This window comes from Garra rufa, chromosome 6, assembly GCF_049309525.1.
Source record: "Garra rufa chromosome 6, GarRuf1.0, whole genome shotgun sequence".
Lineage (NCBI taxonomy): Eukaryota > Metazoa > Chordata > Actinopteri > Cypriniformes > Cyprinidae > Garra > Garra rufa.
The window spans coordinates 2853333-2877081 of NC_133366.1; the positions used below are offsets into that span (position 1 = coordinate 2853333).

General features: G+C 36.8%; 1 protein-coding gene across 3 annotated transcripts in view; it reads right to left on the bottom strand.

Annotated features, from left to right (window-relative positions):
- Positions 1-21576, bottom strand: part of LOC141336088 (NLR family CARD domain-containing protein 3-like) — a 23133-nt gene extending 1557 nt beyond the window's left edge. Inside the window, exons 1-10 of one of the 3 annotated variants that reach the window (XM_073841595.1) lie at positions 21439-21576; positions 19228-19313; positions 18982-19128; positions 18613-18743; positions 18396-18509; positions 15790-17793; positions 13615-13788; positions 11073-11246; positions 10808-10981; positions 10618-10664 (exon numbers count right to left, since the gene is read on the bottom strand). In XM_073841595.1, coding sequence (XP_073697696.1) covers positions 10618-10664; positions 10808-10981; positions 11073-11246; positions 13615-13788; positions 15790-17793; positions 18396-18509; positions 18613-18737 — 2812 coding nt within the window. In that variant the 5' untranslated portion in view covers positions 18738-18743; positions 18982-19128; positions 19228-19313; positions 21439-21576. Of the gene's footprint in view, positions 1-10617; positions 10665-10807; positions 10982-11072; positions 11247-13614; positions 13789-15789; positions 17794-18395; positions 18510-18612; positions 19129-19227; positions 19314-21438 lie in introns of all 3 variants that reach the window. The other 2 variants (XM_073841596.1, XM_073841594.1) reach the window with 2 other exon arrangements.
- Between the last annotated feature and the right edge of the window lie 2173 nt (positions 21577-23749).

A 23749-nucleotide genomic window follows, 5' to 3' on the forward strand; every position in this document is an offset into this window, starting at 1 on the left:
AGCTTACAGTTTTTGTCATCTGCTTACACACACAATCTTTACTTGTCACACAATTTGTGAAAGCTGACACTCAAACACCAGAAGCACACACCAAATCTACAAAACCATACGCTAATTCTCAGTCTTTGACTCGGTTTTAAATTTCATAAAGCACTTTTTGTAAAACACAACACACAATTCTCTGTGTAACACAAAAATCTAACAGGAAGTATCTTGATTTCCTTTTTCAAACACAAGCGATGAAGATGCCACACTAATAGATCAGTGCCTCACACTAACTCCTCTCTTGTGCAAACACTCATGGCCAGGGATGGAAATTCGCACCCGCCACCAGCCAAATGCGGGTGATTTTGTGTTGTGGCGGGTAAACTCGCTTCACCCACCGGCCACCGTGGCGGGTAAATAAAAATAACATACTTCAACCGGACGGCGTGAGGCAGTAATGCACCTTAACGTTGGTTGCGAACTGCAGTTAAAATACACGAAGAAGACGACGGCGGACACTTTTAGCGGAGGCACACCTTCAAAAAAATGTGTACGTATACGTATAAACGTTGTTGTTCTGACGGCAAACCAAAAAATCATCTCGGCATCATTCACAGTTAGTTATTTATCAGAGAACACAGAGCACAACTAGAATGTCGGCGCGGCTATTAATACTCATTGGAATCAATCATTTGCACGTGCTTTTCTGCTTATTTAAAGTGAAAGAGAGACTCATTTAAGCGCTCTCAAATAGATTATTGTCTGTGCGCCCACAGAACGCAAAAAGGAGAGTGACAGATTTAAACAATTGTTAAGGGAATAAGCAAATGTAATACTGATTTAATACAACAGTTCTATAACAAGAAAGTATCAAATGGCCTGAGTTGTCTGCCAATATCTCTATTGCCTGATTTTACTCTATTTCTTTAAATGAAAATATTTCTAAATGAGTAACAGCCCAGCCGCTGCGCATCTCTAAAAGCAAACCAGCGGTGTTTCATTCATGAATGAAAGCGCATTTTGAACCAATCTTCAGTTCATTATTATCCGTTCATAAAGAAAGTCACTTGCTTCATTCCCGAATGAATCAGCCGTTCAAACGAATAATTTGTCTTACTGCCACCTGCTGGCGGATTTAGTGTCATTGTAACGTATACTTAGTTATTTAAAACTTAATATTTCTATATTAAAAAATGTATATTTAATACATTTATCTCAACATGAATTTATTTGCACTTATGCCACCCCTGAGCCTCATTAAATGTCTGAAATTGCACCTGCAAGCCACTTTTGTATTCCTTTGTGCCACCTCTATAGTACAAATTATTTTTTATTAATACTAATTTTATATGATTGGTAATATAGTTGTCTTATTCTGCTATTAAATTGTTTTAATTAGAAATTTAAAAAAAATAAAATATAATATATATTTTTTAATTGACATATAATGACATTTAATTAAAATAAAAATGCCATAACAAAGGTAAAAAGAAACTGCCACTGTAAATCACATTAATGAGTCAATTACCACCTCAAGGCTAATTTTTTATCAGATTTTTTTTATTATTGATCAGAAGATGCTTCAACATGTTTTAAATCAGTAGGACACGCACTATAAGAAGGAAAAAATTGCTTCTAAAGTGGGTGTGTGACAGGTATGGCTGTGGAATGGTGTTTGGCAAAGATTTTTTGGAGGAAAAATTTTAAGTCAGAAGTTTTTTTTTTTTTTTTTGCTTTGATCCCTGGGTTTGTAAGAGAGAGAGAGAAAATACCAGTATTTTATTGAGACTTGAGATTAAATAAACTGCTCAAGTATAGTAGATCTTGTAGTATTAATTTTCACATGCAGCTACACATTGTTGGTTAAAAACATTTAGTGGCTGGTAGATTTTGAAATTGTTTTTTGATTTGTAGATTTTGTTAATTTCCATCCCTGCTCATGGCTTTACTAAACACCAACTAAACATGGCTTTAGAATAGGCCTTGAAATATGCTTTGGAATAATCACCTTTTTCAAAATTATGTTTGGTTTCAGTCCAGCTACTGTACACATGCTTGATATACACTACCAGTCAAAACAGTGAGATTTTTAAATGTTTTTTTATTGTCTTCTGCTCACCAAGCCTGCATCTATGTGATCTAAAATACAGCAAGAGCAGTAATATTGGGATATATTTTACTATTTACAGTTTTTCTCAGTTGCAAAAACACTATAACCAGACTTTTGAACTAAAATTTCAAAACCATAAAAATGACACCCATTTCCCTAAACTATAAACACTATTTTCCTGCTTTAGTCAGATTTGGTGAACTGTTACTGCAAAACTCTACACACAAATCCCTACATTTCTCCTCAAAGACCATGTGGTCATTTAGAAACACTAGCGTTCAATATTGTTCACTTGAGTCTGCAAAGTTTGAGCTCAATTAGCACACAATTATCAGTAATTACAGAGAGCCAGTATTTATGTGCTTGTCAAAACCATTCACGCACTTTTTTGTTAACTGCGAAACAGAACGTTGAATTTTTCAAGCAGCAGATCTGCAATTCCTCTCCATAACAACTCCCTCTTATCCAGATTTTTATAGTCGCTCTGGCGTTTGTCAAAAAGCTCTTTGTGTTCAGACACCAAAGACACCAGCAACTCCACATTCATCTTGTCTTGAGGACTCTTCATCTACTTTCCTCTTCCTCTTGTGTCCTCATCAACACAAGAAAGCATAAGTGAAGCACAACCGCAACACGGCTGTTGTCATTTACACACAATAATTCAAAATTCTTCACTGTTTTGAGAGTTCAGAAGAGTGCAAATACCAGATGCTGAAAGAGGAGTAAGAGCAAAAACAAAACCAGTCTTTTCAGATTAAATCAGAGCTGCTGTAATAGACCATGTTCTTGTGCATGGAATGACAGAGTCAGAACAAAGAGTTACACAGTTTTTACTATTCATTTTCTTTGTTCTAATGTCCGTCCTTCAATTTTACTTCTTCAAATGTCATTTCAATTCACTTGATTGCTCCAAATTATCATCTGTTGTATATGTTCTCTATTCTTATGTATGCTTTGGCAATGCAAAATGTGCTTCTGTCATGCCAATAAAGCTGTTTGAATCGAGTGAGTGAGTGAGTGAGTGAGTGAGAGAGAGAGAGTTTTTTTTTTTAGTTTTAACAACAACTTTTATTTCTCAGAGCTTCACACTGCAATTGTTACATTCTAATCACCTTCTTGTCACATATTATTCTTTCTTCCATATCCTAATACTTATTGCAATACCAAATCAAAAACAACATTCCATCCACAACTGTGCAAATAGCTTCATTATATCCCCACCTTTGCAAAAAACCTTCATAATCATTAACCAGCTTATAAAACTTAAAATCAATCAGAACCAGACTTTTCACCAAATTTTTAAAAACAGTCTTTCTGCCCCACTAAACCTTCTAGTTTTTTCTTCCTTGAAATATATATAGCTCTTTTAGCTTGTCCAATCAAGAAATTAAGCAATTGACATTTACTTTTTTGTGTCGCTCTATAACATGGACCAAGAATGAAATTCTGAATGGAGAAATTGTCACCAAAATTAAAAAACATTAACTTCAAATAGCTTCATTATATCCCCACCTTTGCAAAAAACCTTCATAATCATTAACCACCTTATAAAACTTAAAATCAATCAGAACCAGACTTTTCACCAAATTTTTAAAAACGGTCTCAACACTAAACAAATTCATTAACCTTAAACATTCTAAAAAGCAGTGAAAAATCGTTTCCCTTATTTTACAGAAAGGACATTCATCAGACACATTAGAATTGTTAACACTCACAAATGCATTAACAGCAACTGTGCCGAGGAATATTTCCCATTGAAGATCACCAGTGTGCTTTTCTAATGGTAGTTTATAAAGAATTCTCCATACAGGTTTAACGTCATTTTCCAACCCCAGTTTTTCTCTCCACACGGTATCTTTTAGTTTTTTAAGAATTGTTTTGTTTAAGATCTTTACACAGCATTTATATAACACTTTACTTTGAACATCTTGAAAATTCAAATTCTCCAGACCCTCCAAATCCAAAAAAAAAACCCACTTAAACTCTTTAAATCAGGAGTAATTAAAATAGTTTGAAAAGGATCTGAAGTAGTATAAACCACTTTGCCATTATAATATTCTTTCAACACCATTTTTTCTTCTACTGTCAACCTTTGCAGTAATAACTCTAACACTTTACCAACTTGTCGTACAGAACGAATTCCCAAATGAGAAACCACAGCTTGAGAATTACATAGCTCAGGACCACCAATGTCCATTAAATGATGAACACAGTATTTGAGATAGTCCTGGTGTGGCTTCACAAGCCACATCCAACCTCGCTCCATGAACAAGAGGTTCCTCAAAGGTTTCCAAAAATATGTAAATGTCTCAATAAAAGACTTATCTTGCAACAATAAGACATTAAAGTGCCAATAAGCACTTTTGGGTTTTATATTTGCCACATAAATATTACATTCAACTAAAAAGTGATCAGAAAAACTTACAGGTAAAATCACACATTTCTTTATAACATTAAAATGATGCTTACAACAATAAAATCTGTCAAGTCTAGCCAAAGTAATTACATTCTCTCTTGCCTGTGCCCATGTATATTGTCTTTCATTCTTATGCAATATTCTCCAGATATCATAGAGATCGTGTTCGGAAATGAGTTTCAACATTTCATGCTGAGATTAGGGCTGGACGATTGGGCCTAAAATCAAAATCTCGATTAATTGAACATTTTAACCCGATTACGATTAATCAACGATTATTTTATTCATTAATACAATTATATTTAATTATATTTAAATAATATTTATTTTTTTGCCCTCATAGTTCACTGACAAGTTTTGTACAGTAAATATGCTCACATATTACAAGTGAGAGATTTTTGAATGAAGGGTGCACACACTATCTACTATCTATGATTATTTATTGAACATCAGTGTTGAACAACTGAAATTAAAGCACACATTGCTTAAAATGAAAAGTAAAATTTTTCTTAAATTAGTGAAAATAAATAACTTGCACTTTTGGAAACAAAATAAATTATTTATAAAATAATAATAAATATTAAAAGTAGAAAATAAGCACTATCTCTTCTAAAAAAAAATTTACTCTTGTATATCCTGCAAATACTTTTTACTGTATAAATACTGCTTAAGCTCTCCATCGACATGTCGGCGGAATAACGTAACGGAGCGGAGCGGGGTCACCTGACTCCACACGCAGTAATGTTTTTAAAGGGAAAGTAATTGAAATAATTGACCTGAAAAATTTTGATCGATTATAGGTTCTGAATTTCAATTTCGATTACTTTTCGATTAATCGCCCAGGCCTAGCTGAGATGCAATATGGGGCTCTTTATGGTTCCTATCTACTTTAGCATCTTCTGTGCAGTTAAAGTCTCCTCCCATAAACATATACTCTTCTTGTTCCAAACTAGAAAGAGCATCATTCATTTTTTTCAAAAAGTAAACCCTCTCAGGACCACACACAGGGGCATAAACATTTACAAAAACTAAAACAAATTTGTCAAATTTTGCTCTAACTTTCAATAGTTGCCCTTCAACAATGAGTTCAACATCATATGATAAAGGTTTCATGTGTTTTTGAAACAGAACCGCTACACCACCACTAGAAGAACTTTTATGACTCAAAATAACTTCTCCATCCATCCCATTTTCCAATCAGTCTCATTTTTTGCATCACTATGGGTTTCTTGAACCAATATCACATCATATTTCTTTTGTTTTATTAATTCAAAAAGCTTAGTTCTCTTCCCACTTTCTCGTACTCCATTGACATTGAGTGTGCCCAATCTTAGCGTGCTCATATATGTATAAATAGAGACCAAAACTGGGCAAAGCAACCAAAAAAACAACACAAGAAAAATAAAGAACTCCTTCTGTTTCAAATTCATCATTAAGTATATTCATTTTAGTCTTTTGCACAAATTTTTTCAATCTGTAAATCTCTTGATCAGTCAAACTATTTGCCACCTTCTCTTTCATTGACATTTTTGCTGAATTAACAAACAATTCTCGATCCGGGAAGTAATCTTCCACTCTCACTCCTTTCATTCCCTTAGTTGTTTGTAAGAATGTTCTTATTTTCTCAATCGTATAATCACTTCTAACGGATCTTTTTAGTGAGGCTGAATTCACAGATCCTGAAGAATCACTCCCACTTTCTGGGGCAGATTGAGACTCATCAACATTGCTCATCTCTGATCTGAATCTCAGAATCTCCAACATATTTTCCAGATATTTCATCTCCCGTTTCTTTCCTAACTCTCTTCCCACAGCCTTTTTTCTTCAATTTCCGTTTAATTAAACACACTTTCATCTTCTACCATTTCCATATCTTCCTCACCTCCTATTACAACCACTTTAGGATCAGTTGCCTCAAACTCTTTCCTATTTGCTTTTTCATCCTCATTCACAACCTCTTCCAAGTTTTCCTTTTCAACTTCATTCATATTTCAATCTCCCTTTTCTGTGTCAGCACTCGATCCTTCACCAGTTTCTGACTGTCCCTGTTCTTCATTTCTACCCACATTTGTCTGCTCCTCACTCTCATTCTCATTTAGAGGCACTACTGAATCAACCTTCTCAGGACAATCACGAATTATATGTCCCTCTTGCCCACAGCCATAGCACTTCATACTTTCTGACGTTGCATAGATCACATAATCATAATTGTCCACCTTAAATTTCATGACTAAGCTTAGCTCCTCATTTTCATTTTCTAGAATCATATATGTCTGTCTTCTAAATGAAACCACATGTTTCAGCTGAGGTAACTTACACCCTAAAGCAATCTTCCTGATTTTAGACACAACTTTACCATGTCGCATTAATTCTCTTTCAATCATCTCATCTCTGATGAATGGCGGTACATTTGAAAGTGTAATCCTTTTCGCCGGCTGGACTAAAGGCATTACCGGGGTAAACGCACTGTTGACGACAATCCCTCTCACTACAACATCATTAACTTTCTCTACACTGTTCAAAAAAATCACTACAGCACTATTCATTCTAGCTGCAGACAAAATACTAGAGTATCCAACTACTTCAGCGACTGCAATAGTGCAATCTTCAACCGAGCAACGCTCTGCAGTGATGACTTTAATGCCATGCTTCCGCGTTAAGTTATATAAACTTTGAGACGCCGCCATATCGGCCAGTGTCTCTACTTACTCAATATTGTACTAGCCAAACAAACGATTTACACAACCACAGCCGTAATAAAGGAGTAAATTAGAAAAACTCACTCATTCAACGCCACACACTCCTCCGCTCACACGCTCCCCACAGACACTCCGCACATGCACACGAGAGAGAGAGAGAGAGAGAGAGAGAGTGTGTGTGTGTGGGTGTGTGAGAGAGAGAGAGAGAGAGAGAGAGAGAATGAATGAATGATGCATTTATATAGCGCTTTCATTGTGTATTGCCGTACACCCAAAGCGCTTTACAATCATATAGGGGATCTCTCCTCAACCACCACCAGTGTGCAGCATCCACTTGGATGATGCGTCGGCAGCCACAGTACAACGGCGCCAGTGCGCTCACCACACACCAGCTACAGGTGGAGAGGAGAGAGTGATATAGCCAATTCAATGAAAATGAGAGTGAGTGAGTGGGTGTGTGTGTGAGAGAGAGAGAGCCATAGCCACATAGTCCTCAGTCTCAACAGATCAGTGAATCATCTGCCCTCTTTAAAACAAAAAGTTAAACTATATCCACTCCCCCCCAAATTTAAATGGAGCAAAGACAGTCCTGCCCAGTATGAAGCTGCGCTCCACAGCACCCAAGTTGACAACATGATAAACTTATTTCTCCTGACTACATTTAGTGAAGAGAAGAGAAGTATCAGTTTAGCAACTGAACAGTTAACTCAAATCTTTTCTACAGTGGTCAGAAAAGCCCTCAGAAAAAGAAAAAAATTCAGATGCAAAGAATTGGCTAAAGATGTTTGGTTCGATAAAGAATGCCAAAAACTAAGAAAAGAATTACGATCATTATCAAATAAAAAACACAGAGACCCAGCAAACCAACAAATACGAGCCACATATCAACAAACCCTCAAAATATACAAGTCACTGCTAATACAGAAGAAAACTGATCACATAAAAATAAAAATAAACAAAATTGAGGAGGCAATCGATCAAAATTATTTTTGGGACCTATGGAAAAATTTAGAAAAATCCAAAGAGACCAAACACCTTCCCATCTATGACCCAAAAATCTGGACTCAACATTTTGGAAAACTCTATTCACTAAACGAACCAACCCCCACCCAAAAACATCTGACTTCCCAACTAAATAACCTGGAATACACTATTAAAGACAGGCTAAATCATTTAGACAAGCCCATAGAATTAACTGAGCTGACAGAGAAGATGAAATCCCTAAAAATGAAGAAATCAAGTGGCTTAGATGGAATATCTAATGAGATGCTGAAACACAGCAGCCCCAAACTGACAATTGCTGTCCTAAAATTATTCAACCTTTTATTAAAATCTGGACACTTTCCTGAGATCTGGAAAGAGAACCTGATTACCCCAATTTTTAAACAAGGAGATAAGTATGACCCAAATAATTATAGAGGCATTACAGTGAGCAGTAACCTCGGAAAACTATTCTGTTCGATCATTAATGACAGATTAATTCAGTTCATCCAAGAACACAAAATTTTAAACAATTGTCAAATTGGATTTATGCCTAAACAGAGAACTTCAAATCACGTTTACACACTCCACACACTTATACAAAAATATGTTCACCAAACAAAACAAGGGAAAATATTTGGCTGCTTCATTGATTTTAAAAAAGCCTTCGATTCGGTATGGCATAATGGACTTTTTCTAAAACTAATTCAAAGCGGAATAGGAGGAAAGACATATGACATCATAAAAGACATATACAACGGAAACAAATGCTGTGTCAAAATCAGTGACAAACGGACTGATTATTTCAGTCAGACCAAAGGAGTCCGTCAAGGCTGCAACCTGAGCCCGACTCTATTTAATATCTACATAAATGAATTGGCATCAAAACTCGAAAAGTCCTCTAATCCTGGCCTGACCCTAGAGGGCAAAGAAATCAAATGCCTCCTGTACGCCGATGATCTTCTGCTCTTGTCACCTCATGAAGAGGGGCTACATGAAAGCCTCTCAATTTTAGAAAATTACAGTAGAGACTGGGCCTTACCAATAAACATGGAGAAATCCAAAATAATGATCTTTCAGAAAAAGCCTCGCCTTACTGACAAAAAGTATAGTTTCACAATCGGGGGAACACTTATTAATCATGTCACATGTTATAATTATTTGGGTCTCACAATCTCAGCTTCGGGTAAATTGGATCTGGCAATAAAACATCTGACCGATAAGGCACGTAGGGCTTATTACACAATTAGAAAATCACTATTCAAATTCAACCCACCCATTAAATTGTGGCTGAAAATCTTTGACAGCATCATCAAACCCATTCTTCTGTATGGCTGTGAAATCTGGGCCCCCAAATTTAAACTAAACTATGATTCTTGGGATAAAAACCCCACTGAAATTTTCCACCTCGAGTTCTGCAAGAACATCCTGGGACTCCACAGAAACGCCCCTAATCTCGGCTGCAGGGCAGAATTGGGCAGATTCCCCCTCCTAGCAGAAATCCAGAAGAGAACAGCGAAGTTCTGGTTCCATCTGTCTGACACACTGACAGACGGCTACCATCACTGTGCTCTTACTTACAGGGCAGGACACCCAGAGAGTGACCCCATGCAATATTTAGTGGAAAAACACCAACTAAATTCAACAATTCAGTTTAGACATGCAAAAGTTAAAGAAATTGGTAGATTAACCCAGGAAGAATATATCCATGATTGGCAAATCAAAATAGCACAAATTAACAAATTAAAGTACTTCTCCAGATTAAAGACTGGTTATCAATTGGCACCTTACTTGACCAAAATTAAAGATTATCATCAGAGAAAGCTCCTGACAAAGTATCGTCTAAGTGAGCATAGTCTATATGTAGAGACGGGCCGACACAAGCAGAGCTGGAGAGCCAGAGAGCTAAGACTGTGTTCTCACTGCACAGATGGACTTATAGAGGATGAGCTGCATTTCCTTACGGAGTGCAGCAAATATAAAAACATCAGAGACGCCTATTTTACCAAAATAGCTCAAATTGTACCTGATTTCCAACAAGTAAGCCACATAGACAAACTCGGTTATATCTTGGGAGAGAAAGACAAGTGTATCCATTTAGCAGCGCAGTATGTTTCCTCCTGCCACATTATGAGGGACAAAGGCTGAACCCCCCTTTTCCTTATCACTGCTCTCTGTAGATATTTACATGATATTTGCTATTGTTTTTGTTTTCTTTTTTATGCATTTATTTATTTATTTATTTATTTATGTATTTATTGTTGTTGTTCACTGTTTATTGCTTTGGCAACATTGTACTATTATACAGTCATGCCAATAAAGCTCAATTGAATTGAATTGAATTGAGAGAGAGAGAGAGAGAGAGAGAGAGAGAGAGAGAGAGAGAGAGAGAGTGAGAGTGTGTGTGTGTGTGTGTGTAGACCTACACTTTCGCAGTCCAGCTGTCATCATGACCTCTCCTCCATGATCCACACTATAAACACACAAACACACATTAATGTAGATCTGCATCACACACACACACACACACACACACACACACACACACACACACACACACACACACACACACACACACACACACATTTAGTATGATAGTATTAGTGTATGACATACTTGAGTATCTCTAGTTTATAGTTGGGATCCTCCAGTTTGTGTTTGAGCAGCTTGATTCCTGATTCTCCTGGGTGATTGTAGCTCAGATCCAGCTCTCTCAGGTGTGAGGGGTTTGAACTCAGAGATGAAGACAAATAACCACAGCCTTCCTCTGTCACCATACAGCCAGACAACCTACAGATGCACACAGACAGATCATCTACAGACACACAATCAACATTATGACCAGCTGACTGTACTTTATCCTTTATATGTTCTTCAGTACCTCAGTATCTGCAGCTGACAGTTTGGACTCTTCAGTCCATCAGAAATAATCTTTACACCAGAGTCCTGCAGGTCATTGTTACTCAGATCCAGCTCTCTCAGGACACAGTTTGAGGATTGAAGAGCTGATGACAAACTCTCACAACACTGAGCACAGAGATTACAGCCAGCAAACCTGAAAGAGAGCAGAACACACACATCAACATTCAGATCATCTACAGACACACATCAACATTATGACCGACTAACTGTACATTCAATTATACTTAATTACACTTTATTGGTGGAATTTTTTCCAAAAATGTTCTTGCATCTCACAGTGTGTACTGTTTCACATCAATACACTTCCACACCAATGAATAAGCAAACACTACAATAGACTCAACTTAATAAAACAATAACAGCGATACAAATACATGGCTACAGTGCATTAGTATAGTCCTTTCTACTTTCCGGAGCCCAGAGGCCTACAAGACCCCTAATTCTGATTTATAAATTTTACAGACTGATAAACAAAGCATTTACATAATCTGCAACTCTAAGCCTCTGCTTGAAGATAAAAAGTGATATGCCTCATACAAAATGTGAGAAGGGTCAGACATAACTTTTCCTATGACACCCTGAAGCCCCCTGCAGTGACAGACCCCTTCACCCCCAGAATATGATTTTAAACATGAACTAAACCGAATGCATTTCGACTGAAATATCGGTACCCCTCTGATCTGACTGTGCCACCTCAGATTCAATTTCATCCTCATCTGCAGAATGTTTAAAAAAATTAGTCTAGTCTTTCTATAGCCTTCCAAAAAAAAAAAAAAAAAACTTGTTCAAACATCAACTAAATGATCTGACCACTCAGGTATGAATGGATTAAGAATATTAACACTCTGACCATCTCATTATCTACTACTATAGGTTTCTGTGTTGTTGACAATCTGATCTCCTTTTCTAGCGGATTTAATTCTGTTGTATCCTTCTTCTTAAAAGCACTTTTCTCTAGATTCATCACATGCCTAACATCTTTAGTAATGTACATCTCATTATTCGGACAGACTGTAATCTCCTTAGTTGGTATCACTGACTGCACACAGAAACCTATGTAGTCTGTTAATGCTTTTTTCTCTGGTTTACTGCTCTTCAGCTTAGATTTCTACATTTCTACTAGGGATGCAACAATACAGTTAGTCCACGGTTCAATATGTACCTCGGTTTTTAACCTCGGTTTTCGGTTCGGTTCGGTTCTGATATCTTGCCACTTCAGTGTGGGTTTTTTTGGAACAAATTAACAAAATACTCCTGTAAACCTCTGCACGCTAGATAAAGTGTGGTTTAGAATGTGTCTGCTTAATTTTTCTTTTGAGAGAGGTATAATTTTTTAGATTTTTACGCAAAATAGAATGGGTTTCATTCATACTGGATGCCAGAGGGTGCCCTTGTGCAAAACAAAAACAAAAACACATATGCATCAAAGAAGTAGCGCTAATAACGTTCCGTTCCAGCTTCTCTAATATGGATAAAAGCATCGCTATTGCTGTAACTTATTAAAAACAAGATATAACGGTAAACGTTTTGAATGATGAAATCTAAGGACAATAAACACTCGTCTGCAATAATATATGGTTTATCTGTGTTCTTCAAGCCATCTCGGGTATTTTCATAAGCCATTGCTAATCGACATACATTGAATATGAGTATAGAATTTATCGTCTGCCTCATTCTGTGATGAGAATCCACATCAGATCACAACATAAGGAAGTTATTTCAAACATTCGACTGATCTTGTGAATTAAAAACAAGTTATAATGTTTTTGTAACTTTATTTTATAACTTTTGTTGGACAACAGGTTTAGAAAGGCTTATCATTGCATGTCATTAGAATGGAAGATGCTCTGCGTGTTGCGTTATTTTTTTCAAATATAAGAGGCGAAGCGTTTTCTCATTTCAGCACATGAAATCATGGGCAAACATACAGCAAATTCCAAGAGAAATAAAAGGAAGGAAGATATTTAGATGCAAAACCGAAAAAACTGCAATTCACAAGCGCGTATTGAACCGTGGATGTCGTACCGATCGGTTCGATATTATATAGAGTATTGTGACATCCCTAATTTCTACAAGATGTACCACATTATGATCCGAGTTTGCAACCGGTGACCTTATCCTGGACACATATGCTCCCTCCACATTTACAAAACAATTAGCAGCAAGTTACTCTTCTTTGATTGGCCCTTTACATATCACTTAAAACCCGGCATTGTTATTATATCCAGTTTAAACTGGTTCATATCAACAAGTACTGGAGCGTCTGGATGCTGCATATGAACACAATCTGCCACAGCAGTCACCACTCTCATTGACTTTCCACTGTGAGCTACATAAACCACCACCAGAACACAACCAAATTACCTGGACAGGTAGAAATCAGACTCAAATACTAAATCTCCATGTCTGTGTCACAAACCTTTCCATTCACTTTATACTGATGACACCATATATCTTTATATAGACAGATCCCACATTATCTCTTGTATGTTCTTCAGTACCTCAGTATCTGCAGCTGACAGTCTGGACTCTTCAGTCCATCAGAAATAATCTTTACTCCAGAGTCCTGCAGGTCATTGTTACTCAGATCCAGCTCTCTCAGGACACAGTTTGAGGATTGAAGAGCTGAAGACAAACTCTCACAACACTGAGCAGAGAGATTACAGCCAGAAAGTCTGGAAGAGATAAATAATAATAATAAAGACATGTAAAGAGGTTTTTAATAGTTCAATGACAAAACAACAGAAAAGAACAAGTAGAAGAAGAATAAGTCACCAATCAAAATTAATTTGTACTACAGAAGTGGCACAGAAGAACACAAAAGTGTCTTGTAGGTGTATTTTCATGTTTAATGAGGCTCAGGGATGGCAATCAAATTCATAAATTCATGTTGAGATTAATGTTTTAAACACAACATTTTGAATATAGAAATATTAAAGGATTTAAATCACTGAAAAGATATTTAAAACTGATTTAATTACTGAATCATATCATCCATTTGATTTGTTTGAACGGCTGATTTATTCAGGAATAAAACAAGTGACTGTCTTTATGAATGGGAAACTGAATCATTAATTCGTTGAAAAACACGTTAGTTTATAAACTAAACACCGCTGTGTTTGAATGGAGATGTGCAGCGGCTCATTTGTGACTTGTTTCAAACTATTTGTGACGACAAATTAGAGCAAAATCAGACAATAGTGTTATAGTCAGACAATGTAAGTCAATTAATAATAACTTCTTGTGTAACTGTTGTATTAAAGCTGTCGGCTGATATCCTCATGAGCAGTGCATTGATATGCAGCACCTTTGCACTTCGGGCACTTTAGTTTGGGCACATAATGTCCTTACGACAGAAGAAAGAAAGACACAAACATCTTGGATGACAAGAGAGTGAGAACATATCTGGATATCTGTTTATCTGTTTTGTTTGTTAAATGTAAGTTTTCATTTTTTTAAAGTAACGATCAAGCGGCAGACAGTGAGTTGATCAGAGCATATGTTTGATCAATTTAGCCTTCTTAAATCATTACGACTTGCCTAAAATAAAAATTCTAGATATAAAACAGTTCAAGCATATCACAATGTTAAAATGTTAACCGATATAAATGTGTGCTGCTAGACCCATATCCAGTCGTTTGTGTGGAGAGTGGAAGCTGAAGTGCAGGACATGGAGGCTTCAGATGATCACTCTTTAAGATTTTTTTCAATGGAAATAATTTAAAATACGAAACTCCATTCGAGACGCTGTTGATAGTCGCAGTAGCCTGGTATCGTGTTGTTTCCATCAGCGCACCAATGTTTTTCTCACCATTATTGATGAATGTGTAAAATATAAACATAAGGAGAAGCCTAAAACAAGCCCGATCCAGACCCACATCTGAGCTATGACCTGAGAATTGTCCAGCTCAGCCCTAGGGCCGTAAATAAGTCCGCTGGGGCACGTCTGGCTCTGGCTAAAATACAAGGCTCTAACCCAGAAGAGTTTCACTGAACTTACAATTGTGACATAAATATTATGATTGTACTTCTGACAAATTGTGACCATTTACTTGTTTCACATAAATACAGCGCTTTCATGTTTTAACTCATTCAAAGGAACGATTTCATGAAAAAACTGATCAACATTTTATCTCATGGACATAATATTTTTAAACCAGAATAGATGTGTCAAAGATGGACAGATAATGAATAAGAACATGTGTTAGAAAACTAAACCTATATCTCTCATAATAGGTACTGTAATAGTCAAACAGCTGGAACATTAAGCATTTATTAATAATTAGTGAAGATTAAATGTTAAATTATTATTGCTATAGATATTACCAGTAATGTATGTCACTATTTTATCTTCATTCACAAGTGAAAATGTCTGAATTCCAGCTTTACTGATGAATAGTGTCTGTCTCTTTGCTTCACCTGCTGCTGATTTAATGAATGAGTTTCACATCAGACTGAGTGTATTTACTGCAGCACTAACACACATTTTGATCAACTATCTACTGTATTAAGAGTGTTGTGACTCATTTGAGATTCTGGCCTGTTATTTAGGAGAACATCTCTCATTTAAGAACATTTATTTTAAAGGGGTCAGATTCATTATTAAATGTGATACTTTAGTTAATGATTAAACATCATGAAAAGTGCTATACAAATAAAGTTTAAAAAACACTCACAGAGCTTTCCTGCAGTTGTTCACAGCTGGTATCAGTCTTCTTCTGCCCTCATCTGATGTGTTGTATTTCTTGAGGTCCAGTTCATCCAGCGGCTCCTCTGACATCTGAATCATGTAGGAGATTGTTGAGCAGTGACCAGCAGAGAGTTTCTTCTCTGAGTGTTTGTCTGATTTCACAAACTTCTGAATCTCTCTGGACAGAGTCTGATCTTTCACTTCCAGCAGACAGAGGAACAGATTGATGGATCTTTCGGTGGAGAGATGTTGTATTTTCTTCTTTAGTATTTTATGTTTATTTTTTATTAAATCAATTTCATCCACATATATCCCATCACCATAATCATCATTATCATTATCATTAGTGTTACCCTTGATCATCTCTTTAATGTACTGTGTGGTTCTCCTGATGGTTTTTGAGCTGTTCTCTGTGTGTGTCAGTAGATCCTGTAAGAGTCTCTGATTGGACTCCAGTGAGACGCCCAGCAGAAACAGATCCAGCTGTCCATTCTCACTCTCAAGGGCTTTATTTACTGCTGATACTATTAGATCATACAGAGAGCATACCTGAAATCTGTTAAATATGAATCCATACTGAAAGAATGCCAGTGGCTCCATGTCATTCGTTAAATAGCAGTAAAACACATAGAAAGCAGCCAGAAACTCCTGAAAGCTCAGATGAATGAAGCTGTAGACTTTCCTCTGATGAATCACAGATTCCTCCTTAAAGATCTCAGTGCAAATCCCAGAATACACTGAGGCATCAGTGACGTCTATGCCGCTCTCAATCAGGTCCTCCTCATAGAACATCACATTGCCCTTCATCAGCTGATTGAAAGCCACTTCAGCAAGTTTCACAATCACTTCTCTGTTGGACTGCAGGAGTTTCTCTGGATCTCTCGCTTCATACTTCTGGTTCCTCATGTTGATCTGAATCAGCAGGAAGTGGATGTACATTTCAGTCAGAGTTTGAGGGATTTCTGCACTCAGATCTTCTTCCAGGATCTTCTGAAGCACAGTGGATGAGATCCAGCAGAAGACGGGGATGTGGCACATGATGTGGAGGCTTCTTGCTCTTCTGATGTGTGAGATGATTCTGCTGGCTTGATGCTGGTCACTGATTCTCTTCCTGAAATATTCCTCCTTCTGAGGCTCATTGAATCCCTGTATTTCTGTCAGACGGTTGATGTATTTGGAGGGGATCTGATTGGCTGCTGCTGGTCTGGAGGTGATCCAGATGAGAGCAGAGGGAAGCAGTTCTCCTTTCATGAGGTTTGACATCAACACACCCACTGATGAAGTCTCAGTCACATCACAAACTTTCTGATCATCTGAAAACATCAGTGTGATTCTGCTTTCATCCAGACCATCAAAGATGAACACAACTTTACACTCCTCATAAATCTTTGAGTCCAGATCTTGAAGTTCAGGATGAAAGTCCAGCAGAAGTCTGTGAAGACTGTACTGATGATCTCGGATCAAGTTCAGCTCTCGAAATGGAAGCACAAACATGAAATCTACATCCTGATTGGCTTTTCCCTCGACCCAGTCCAGAATGAGCTTCTGGACAGAGACGGTTTTTCCGATTCCAGCGATGCCTTTAGTAAGAACAGTCTTGATTTGGTCTTTCTCCTCATATCCTGGTTCAGATGAGGCTGTAAAGATGTCATTGCAGTAGATCGGAGTGTCTTGTGAGTGTTGTGTTCTGGCTGTTTTCTCCATCTGTAAAACCTCATGTTCTTCATTCACTCCTTCTCTCTCTCCCTCTATGATGTAGAGCTGTGTGTAGATGCTGTTCAGGAGGGTTTCATTCTCCTGGAGTTTCAGTCCCTCAAATAATCTCTCATACTTGTTCTTCATGCTGGTTTTGTGCTGGTCTTTGACTCTCTGTAGTTCATCATTCACTGGTTGATCATTTCTATCCAGGATCGGTGTAACAGGAGTGAATGTACTGGTCAGACGGATGGCAGAGGGTCTAAACTGTAAGTTGGAGACTTCATTTATTCTGCTGACACAACAACAACAAAAGACAATACATTATAATCATGAAAAAGTACTGAAACGCACGTTAAAGTGCTGTTAAAATGACAGTAAATCAATACAGATGTCATTCTTATATTTTTTGTCAAATTATTGTCTTGCATATTAACTTCATTTTAAGTTTATTTGCATAACACTTTTTGTAATGCACACTGTTCCAAAGCAGCTTCACAGATAAGAAAATACACAGAAAATGAAAGTCTTTTAATTCTCCTGTAGCAAACAGTGACAACAAACTCTCTGAGATTAAACAACTTCCTCCTCAAACTGACATCACAGGTTCTGTTAGTAATTTTCTCATATGTAGTATTTCAATCACCATCACTAATTTGTCTTGACAGTTTCACAATTAACAATATATTATTCACTTCTCATAATCACATAAAAGGTCTCTAACACTGTGTCCTAAACAGACTGATGCTATAAGAATCCAGAGTCAAACAATGTGACGTGACACAGCAGTGTAATGTGATAAAATCATCAAATAGTTCGTTTTAACTCTCATATTAATCAATTAGTTTCCTCCTAGTTTTACTAGATCTGTCAAAACACCATCACATTTACACTCACCTGGGGTCAGAGGTCACTGGTTCATTACTGAAATTAAGAGGAATAGGCAATGATACATCACTCTTCAGAGACACACAGCTGGGTTCAGGAGATGAAGATCTCTGTCTCCCCCTGCTGGAATATATATGAGAAAACACAAATATGTCTTCCTTCAGTTCTTCCTGCTGTTAACTTCATTATGAGTCTCTCTGTTGTCTAATAGTAGGTAGTGTCTCACCTGGGGTCAGAGGTCACTGCTTCATCACTGAGTTTAGGAGGATGAGGAGTTGATCTGTCACTCTTCAGAGACTCTCTGTTGTGTCTTTGAGATGCTGTTCTCTCACTGCTCCCTTTATTATCCATAATTAACTAGAGACCAAGAGTGTAGAATATAATACAGTATATAATGCATATGTAACCAGTTGTAATTAAGCCACATCAGAAAAAGGTATAAATAGAATTATCTGAGTAATGACCTGAATGCAAAAAGCAAACTTAGCTGAAATAAAAAATGCTGATGAAATCAGATGAGTGTTTGTTACTATAGTTTTCTGTCAGAATAATCATTTGACCAGTTCATTTTCAATATTAAGATGTAGTGATGTACAGTGTGATGAAGACAGCGGTCCTGATGCTGCTGTAATGCTGTTGGGTCACATTGTGTAACTGTCTGCTGAACATACTAACATAAAACCATAGCTATAAATAAATAGCAAAAGAGGGTTCTGCTGTTATGTCCGCACCAATGTCAAACCTGTAAACAAAATAAAAATAATAACTAACAATACATCCTTTATGTTCACTAAACATGCACAGAAGAGTTGTTCAGAGTCAAATAATGATGAATAGTTACCTCTGTGTCTCTATGTTTATCTGATTTGGGTCATCAGTGTGTGATGGTCAGACAAACATGATGCCTATTGCTTTACTGCTGACTCTCTGATGGAGAAAAGAACAGAAAAGACATGAAGGTGAGTAAAATTGGAAAGAGTGTAATTTGCACAGCTTCATGCGGTCACTAGCAGTTTGTGGAGGATCCTTTTCTGATGAATCTATAAAGTGATGGTTTACTGACTGTAGTGAAGAAGATCTGAACTCCTTTGAGATGAAGTCTTTATTTTATGTTTTCCCCTTCTAAAAGTTAACTTCCTGTCATAATTTAAAGGTCTCATATTGTAAAAACTGAAATTGCCTGACTTTTTTCATGATAACTGAGGTCTAGGGGTTATGTAACTACCATATAAGTTTCAAAACAGTCAATCCACAGTAAAATACACACAGCGCCTTCTTTAAAAATGTAATGTCCGATCTACTCAGTGACCTTCCTGAGCACCAAACACTGTCCCACCGTTCTTTTGTCAAACCCACAGACAACATCGCATCAATGCCATCGCTGAACAACAGCTCAGAAACTAATCGAGAAAACACTGTTCAGTCTATTAATGTCAGGAAACTACATCCTTACACAGGCTTCTGAACAACGTTAATATAAGAGACCAGCGGCACATCAACGTTAGCCTCTTTCACACAGCAGTTCCAGAAAACACACAGATAATGTGTCCCGAGATTTGTTCCAGAATTGTTTGTCTTGGTTCATTCAAACATTATCTGTAAATGTTTTGTTCTGGAAGTGAATTTCCTCTTTAAAAGATATGAGTGACAGGTTTAATGAATCTATCTGGAAATATTTAGATGTTGACAAAGTTTGGTCATTTTGTGGTCTTGCTGATGAACCGATTCTCTTTTATTGTGATTGTAGTATAACTAATAATTGTGGGTTGATTTTATGTGTTCAGATGTTTAACTCTACTAATATGACCCACATTTTAATCCATAAAGACATTCTTTTCTCTCCTTCATCCATCACCCCTGAAGTTATAGTTTCATTGGATGCAGAGAAAGCCTCCAAGAACTACCTGTTCTTTGCATTAGTTAAATTCTTTATGCTTTCCCATCCGCCTCAGTGCATCCCAATGGTGTTGGTTCGCGACCGGTTTTGCTCCAACGCGGGACTAAATCTCTTCATTCCACCTTAAGTTAGCCTTGAATGAGTTTAAATATCTGGCCATATTTATAACCAATTCATTTAAAGACTTGTTTTTTTAGGATTTTTATACCACTTTTGGACCAATGTAAATCAGATTTTGCTCGATGGAGCTCCCGCTCCTTAACTTTAATAGGTTGTGTGAATCTTATTAAAATGATTATTTTGCCAAAGTTTTTGTATCTTTTTCAGCATGTCCCTGTCTGTCTTAATAAATCCTTTTTTACTCATTTAGACCAGCAACTGAATAGGTTCCCAGCTGGCATTCGACCGACCTTAAACGTTTAAATGTGGTTGAAATAATGTCAGTTCATGAAAAAACATTCATTCAACGTCAAAACAACGTTGAATACCAAATGGTTGAAATGGTGTTGTTAACTAACTATGGATTCAACAAAGAAATATAAATAAAATTTGAGTTGTACGTCAAATCTACATTAATTTTTACAACCATGACTTTTAAACATTTTGTTGAAACATATCAGTAGAAAAACAACGTTGTTCCAACATTCAAACAATGCTGATCAATTAACTGTTGTTTAGATTTGCAAAATCTAAACAAAATCCAACGGTTATCCAACACTGACACCTGACGTAGTGACGTTAATTCAACGCTGACTCCACGTTAAAATGCCAGCTGGGTTCCTTTGGAGTAACAAGCCAGCTCGTATTAGAAAATCAGTTCAGCTTCCCAAATCTGAAGGGGGTTAGCACTTCCAAACTTTCGATATTAGAGAGCCAAGCGCATTCTGGAACAGGATGAGCCAGTGGTAGCATATTCATATTTGAATGTTTACGTCTTTCTTTGTATGTTTTGACTGTAATAAATCCATGAAATTAATCTGAACTAAAAGCAGAATTCATGGTGCTCGATATCATTATAATCCTGAAGACGAACTTGTCCATGTATGCGTAAAAATGGTGATTAAAAACGTCTAAAGATGAGTTTGACAGCGACGCGACTACAAAAACAACAAACAATACAACAACAAAATATCAGAAGACGACAAATAAACTTACTGTAATGTGATGTTTCTGTTCGTTTTTAAGGTTTCAAAAGTCCTCTTAGTATTTTGGGTTTAATGGCCATGTTCAAAACGCGCATTTTTTTCCGACTTTACTTTCGGTTTCAAAGGAGTTGCCCTAGAGTGAAAGTGCGCATGCGCAGGAGACCATTCTGTAGCTGTGGCAGAGATCAGGCTGTGGTTTGAGAAGTTCCTCGTCTGAAGGGGAGGAGATAGGCTGCTGCAGTCAAGACTAAGGGTGCTTTTCATTTCTTATTATTGCATCCTCGTTTCCTTTCCTTGCTTCCTTTCCTCACGTCTTAGCTCCACCCCCTTAGGATACGAGGGAAGGATTTAAGGAAAGGAAATGAGGACGGAGGATTCAAAGGATGAACATTGGAATATTCTTAGTTGACTACTCAAGCGTCACTTCAAAGCGTCATTAGCTGCGCTAAAGGGATCTGCCCATATGTTGTTAAAGTTCGTTATTTAAGGCATTCATAATAATTATTAACAAAGCAAGATGCCCTGTTGAAATATATGACATTATTTACACTGCAAAGGTAAAATATAAATGTAAATTATTATGACATATCTGAAGGGGGAGGAGTGCGTCACGTTTAGTCGATAAAACACTTCCGCATAGGATACTCCTGTCTATCCTCGCTCAAGACTCAACAAGACTCAACAAGACTCAGACATAATAATGAATAAAAGCAATACGGCTGCATCGCCTAAAGAAAGAGAGTTGGCTTGGCAAAAAATAACGGACAGAGTATATGAGTGAGTGTATTAAATTGCAAATTTATATGTAATCTTTTATTATAATGTAAAATAATTAAACACCCCTTCCGCATTCTCTTGATTAAATCACCATGAAAGCATTTACTTTTCCTGCCATTAATTTCTTTAGGTTAAAATTACAACGTATATTGACTAGGAATACATTGTTTCTTATGAAAGGTGCCATAGAATGCATTGAGAGAATATTTTAAATTGTTCTCTGATATCTACATAGAAGGTATATGGCATAGGAAAGGGCAAAAAATCTCCAGAAATGGTTTTACAGCTCCATTTACAACCCTAGGATTTGTCCCTAGAATGAACTGCTCTGTTATTGCCTTATTTGGAAGCTTCATGAATATTAATGAGCTCTGCTCTGATTGGCTGTCTCACAGAGCTGATCAACTATAGCTCACACATGGATAAAAATATATATTTAGTTTTGGAGCTCTAGCCGCTTTTAATATGCGGTTTGTTGAATCTGCCGTTTTGAGTTTTAGTCTCATTACTGTGATGCATGTGCTCTGTGTAAAGCTATTTTTCGGTGGTCTTTTGCAAACACTAGATTTATATAAGAAGGAGGAAACGATGGTGTTTGAGACTCATGGTATGTCATGTCCATCTACTGAACTCTTATTATTTAACTATGCCAAGGTAAATTCAATTTTCCATTCTATGGCACCTTTAAATAAGGTGTAATCCTTCTGGAGCCAGAAAAACTTTGAGCCAAGTCAAAATGAAACACAAAATCATTCTGAAAAAGGTAATATTTGATTACACAATTACTGAACTATTTATTAAACACGGTTTAGTATATTCTTTCTGTCATTTAGCTAATAGAAAGAAGGCTAAAGGCCGTCTCATTGGCGGGGGCCCACCATCATCTGAGGAGCTGGTTCTGTCCCTTAATAAAGAGCGGCCAGTGGTTGCTGCATTTCAGGGGGCACTTCATCCACACACCATGCAGCACAAGTAACATGGTGAAATGTAAGTTTACCACTATGATTGGTTTTCATTATATGACTTAATAAATTACTATCTCTGTCACTTACAGGCTTTTTGAACATACTTTATTATGCAGGCATACTTTATTTAACTATATGTGATGTATAGGCTACTGTGATCTTAGTTGTATTAATTTGACATGTTTTTTCCTCTGCGTTATTGGTTTTTCTTTGATAACATTGAGAATTTAACGGGTTGTATTTTCTTATAGATGCTGATAGAGGGATTGTATTATTGAACTGTCACAGTTGTAAGTGTTTTGTTGCCAATTACCTTAAGTTGCTTTTAGATATTTAGTTTTATTTCTTTTTGCCAGATAATGTACACTTGCATATTTTCACTGAAGGATGAAGATGATGACGATGAAGAGACCACATCTGCTGTGACAGAAGTGGACAATGCTGGTAAATCCACTGAGGTTTGATGCATACCATTATAATGCATTCCCCCTTTTTACATTAGAGTAACAAACTGTCTTTGTCCTTTCACAGATCATGGGGATTTGCCCACAGATGAAGGTCCTTCAACCTCAATGCACA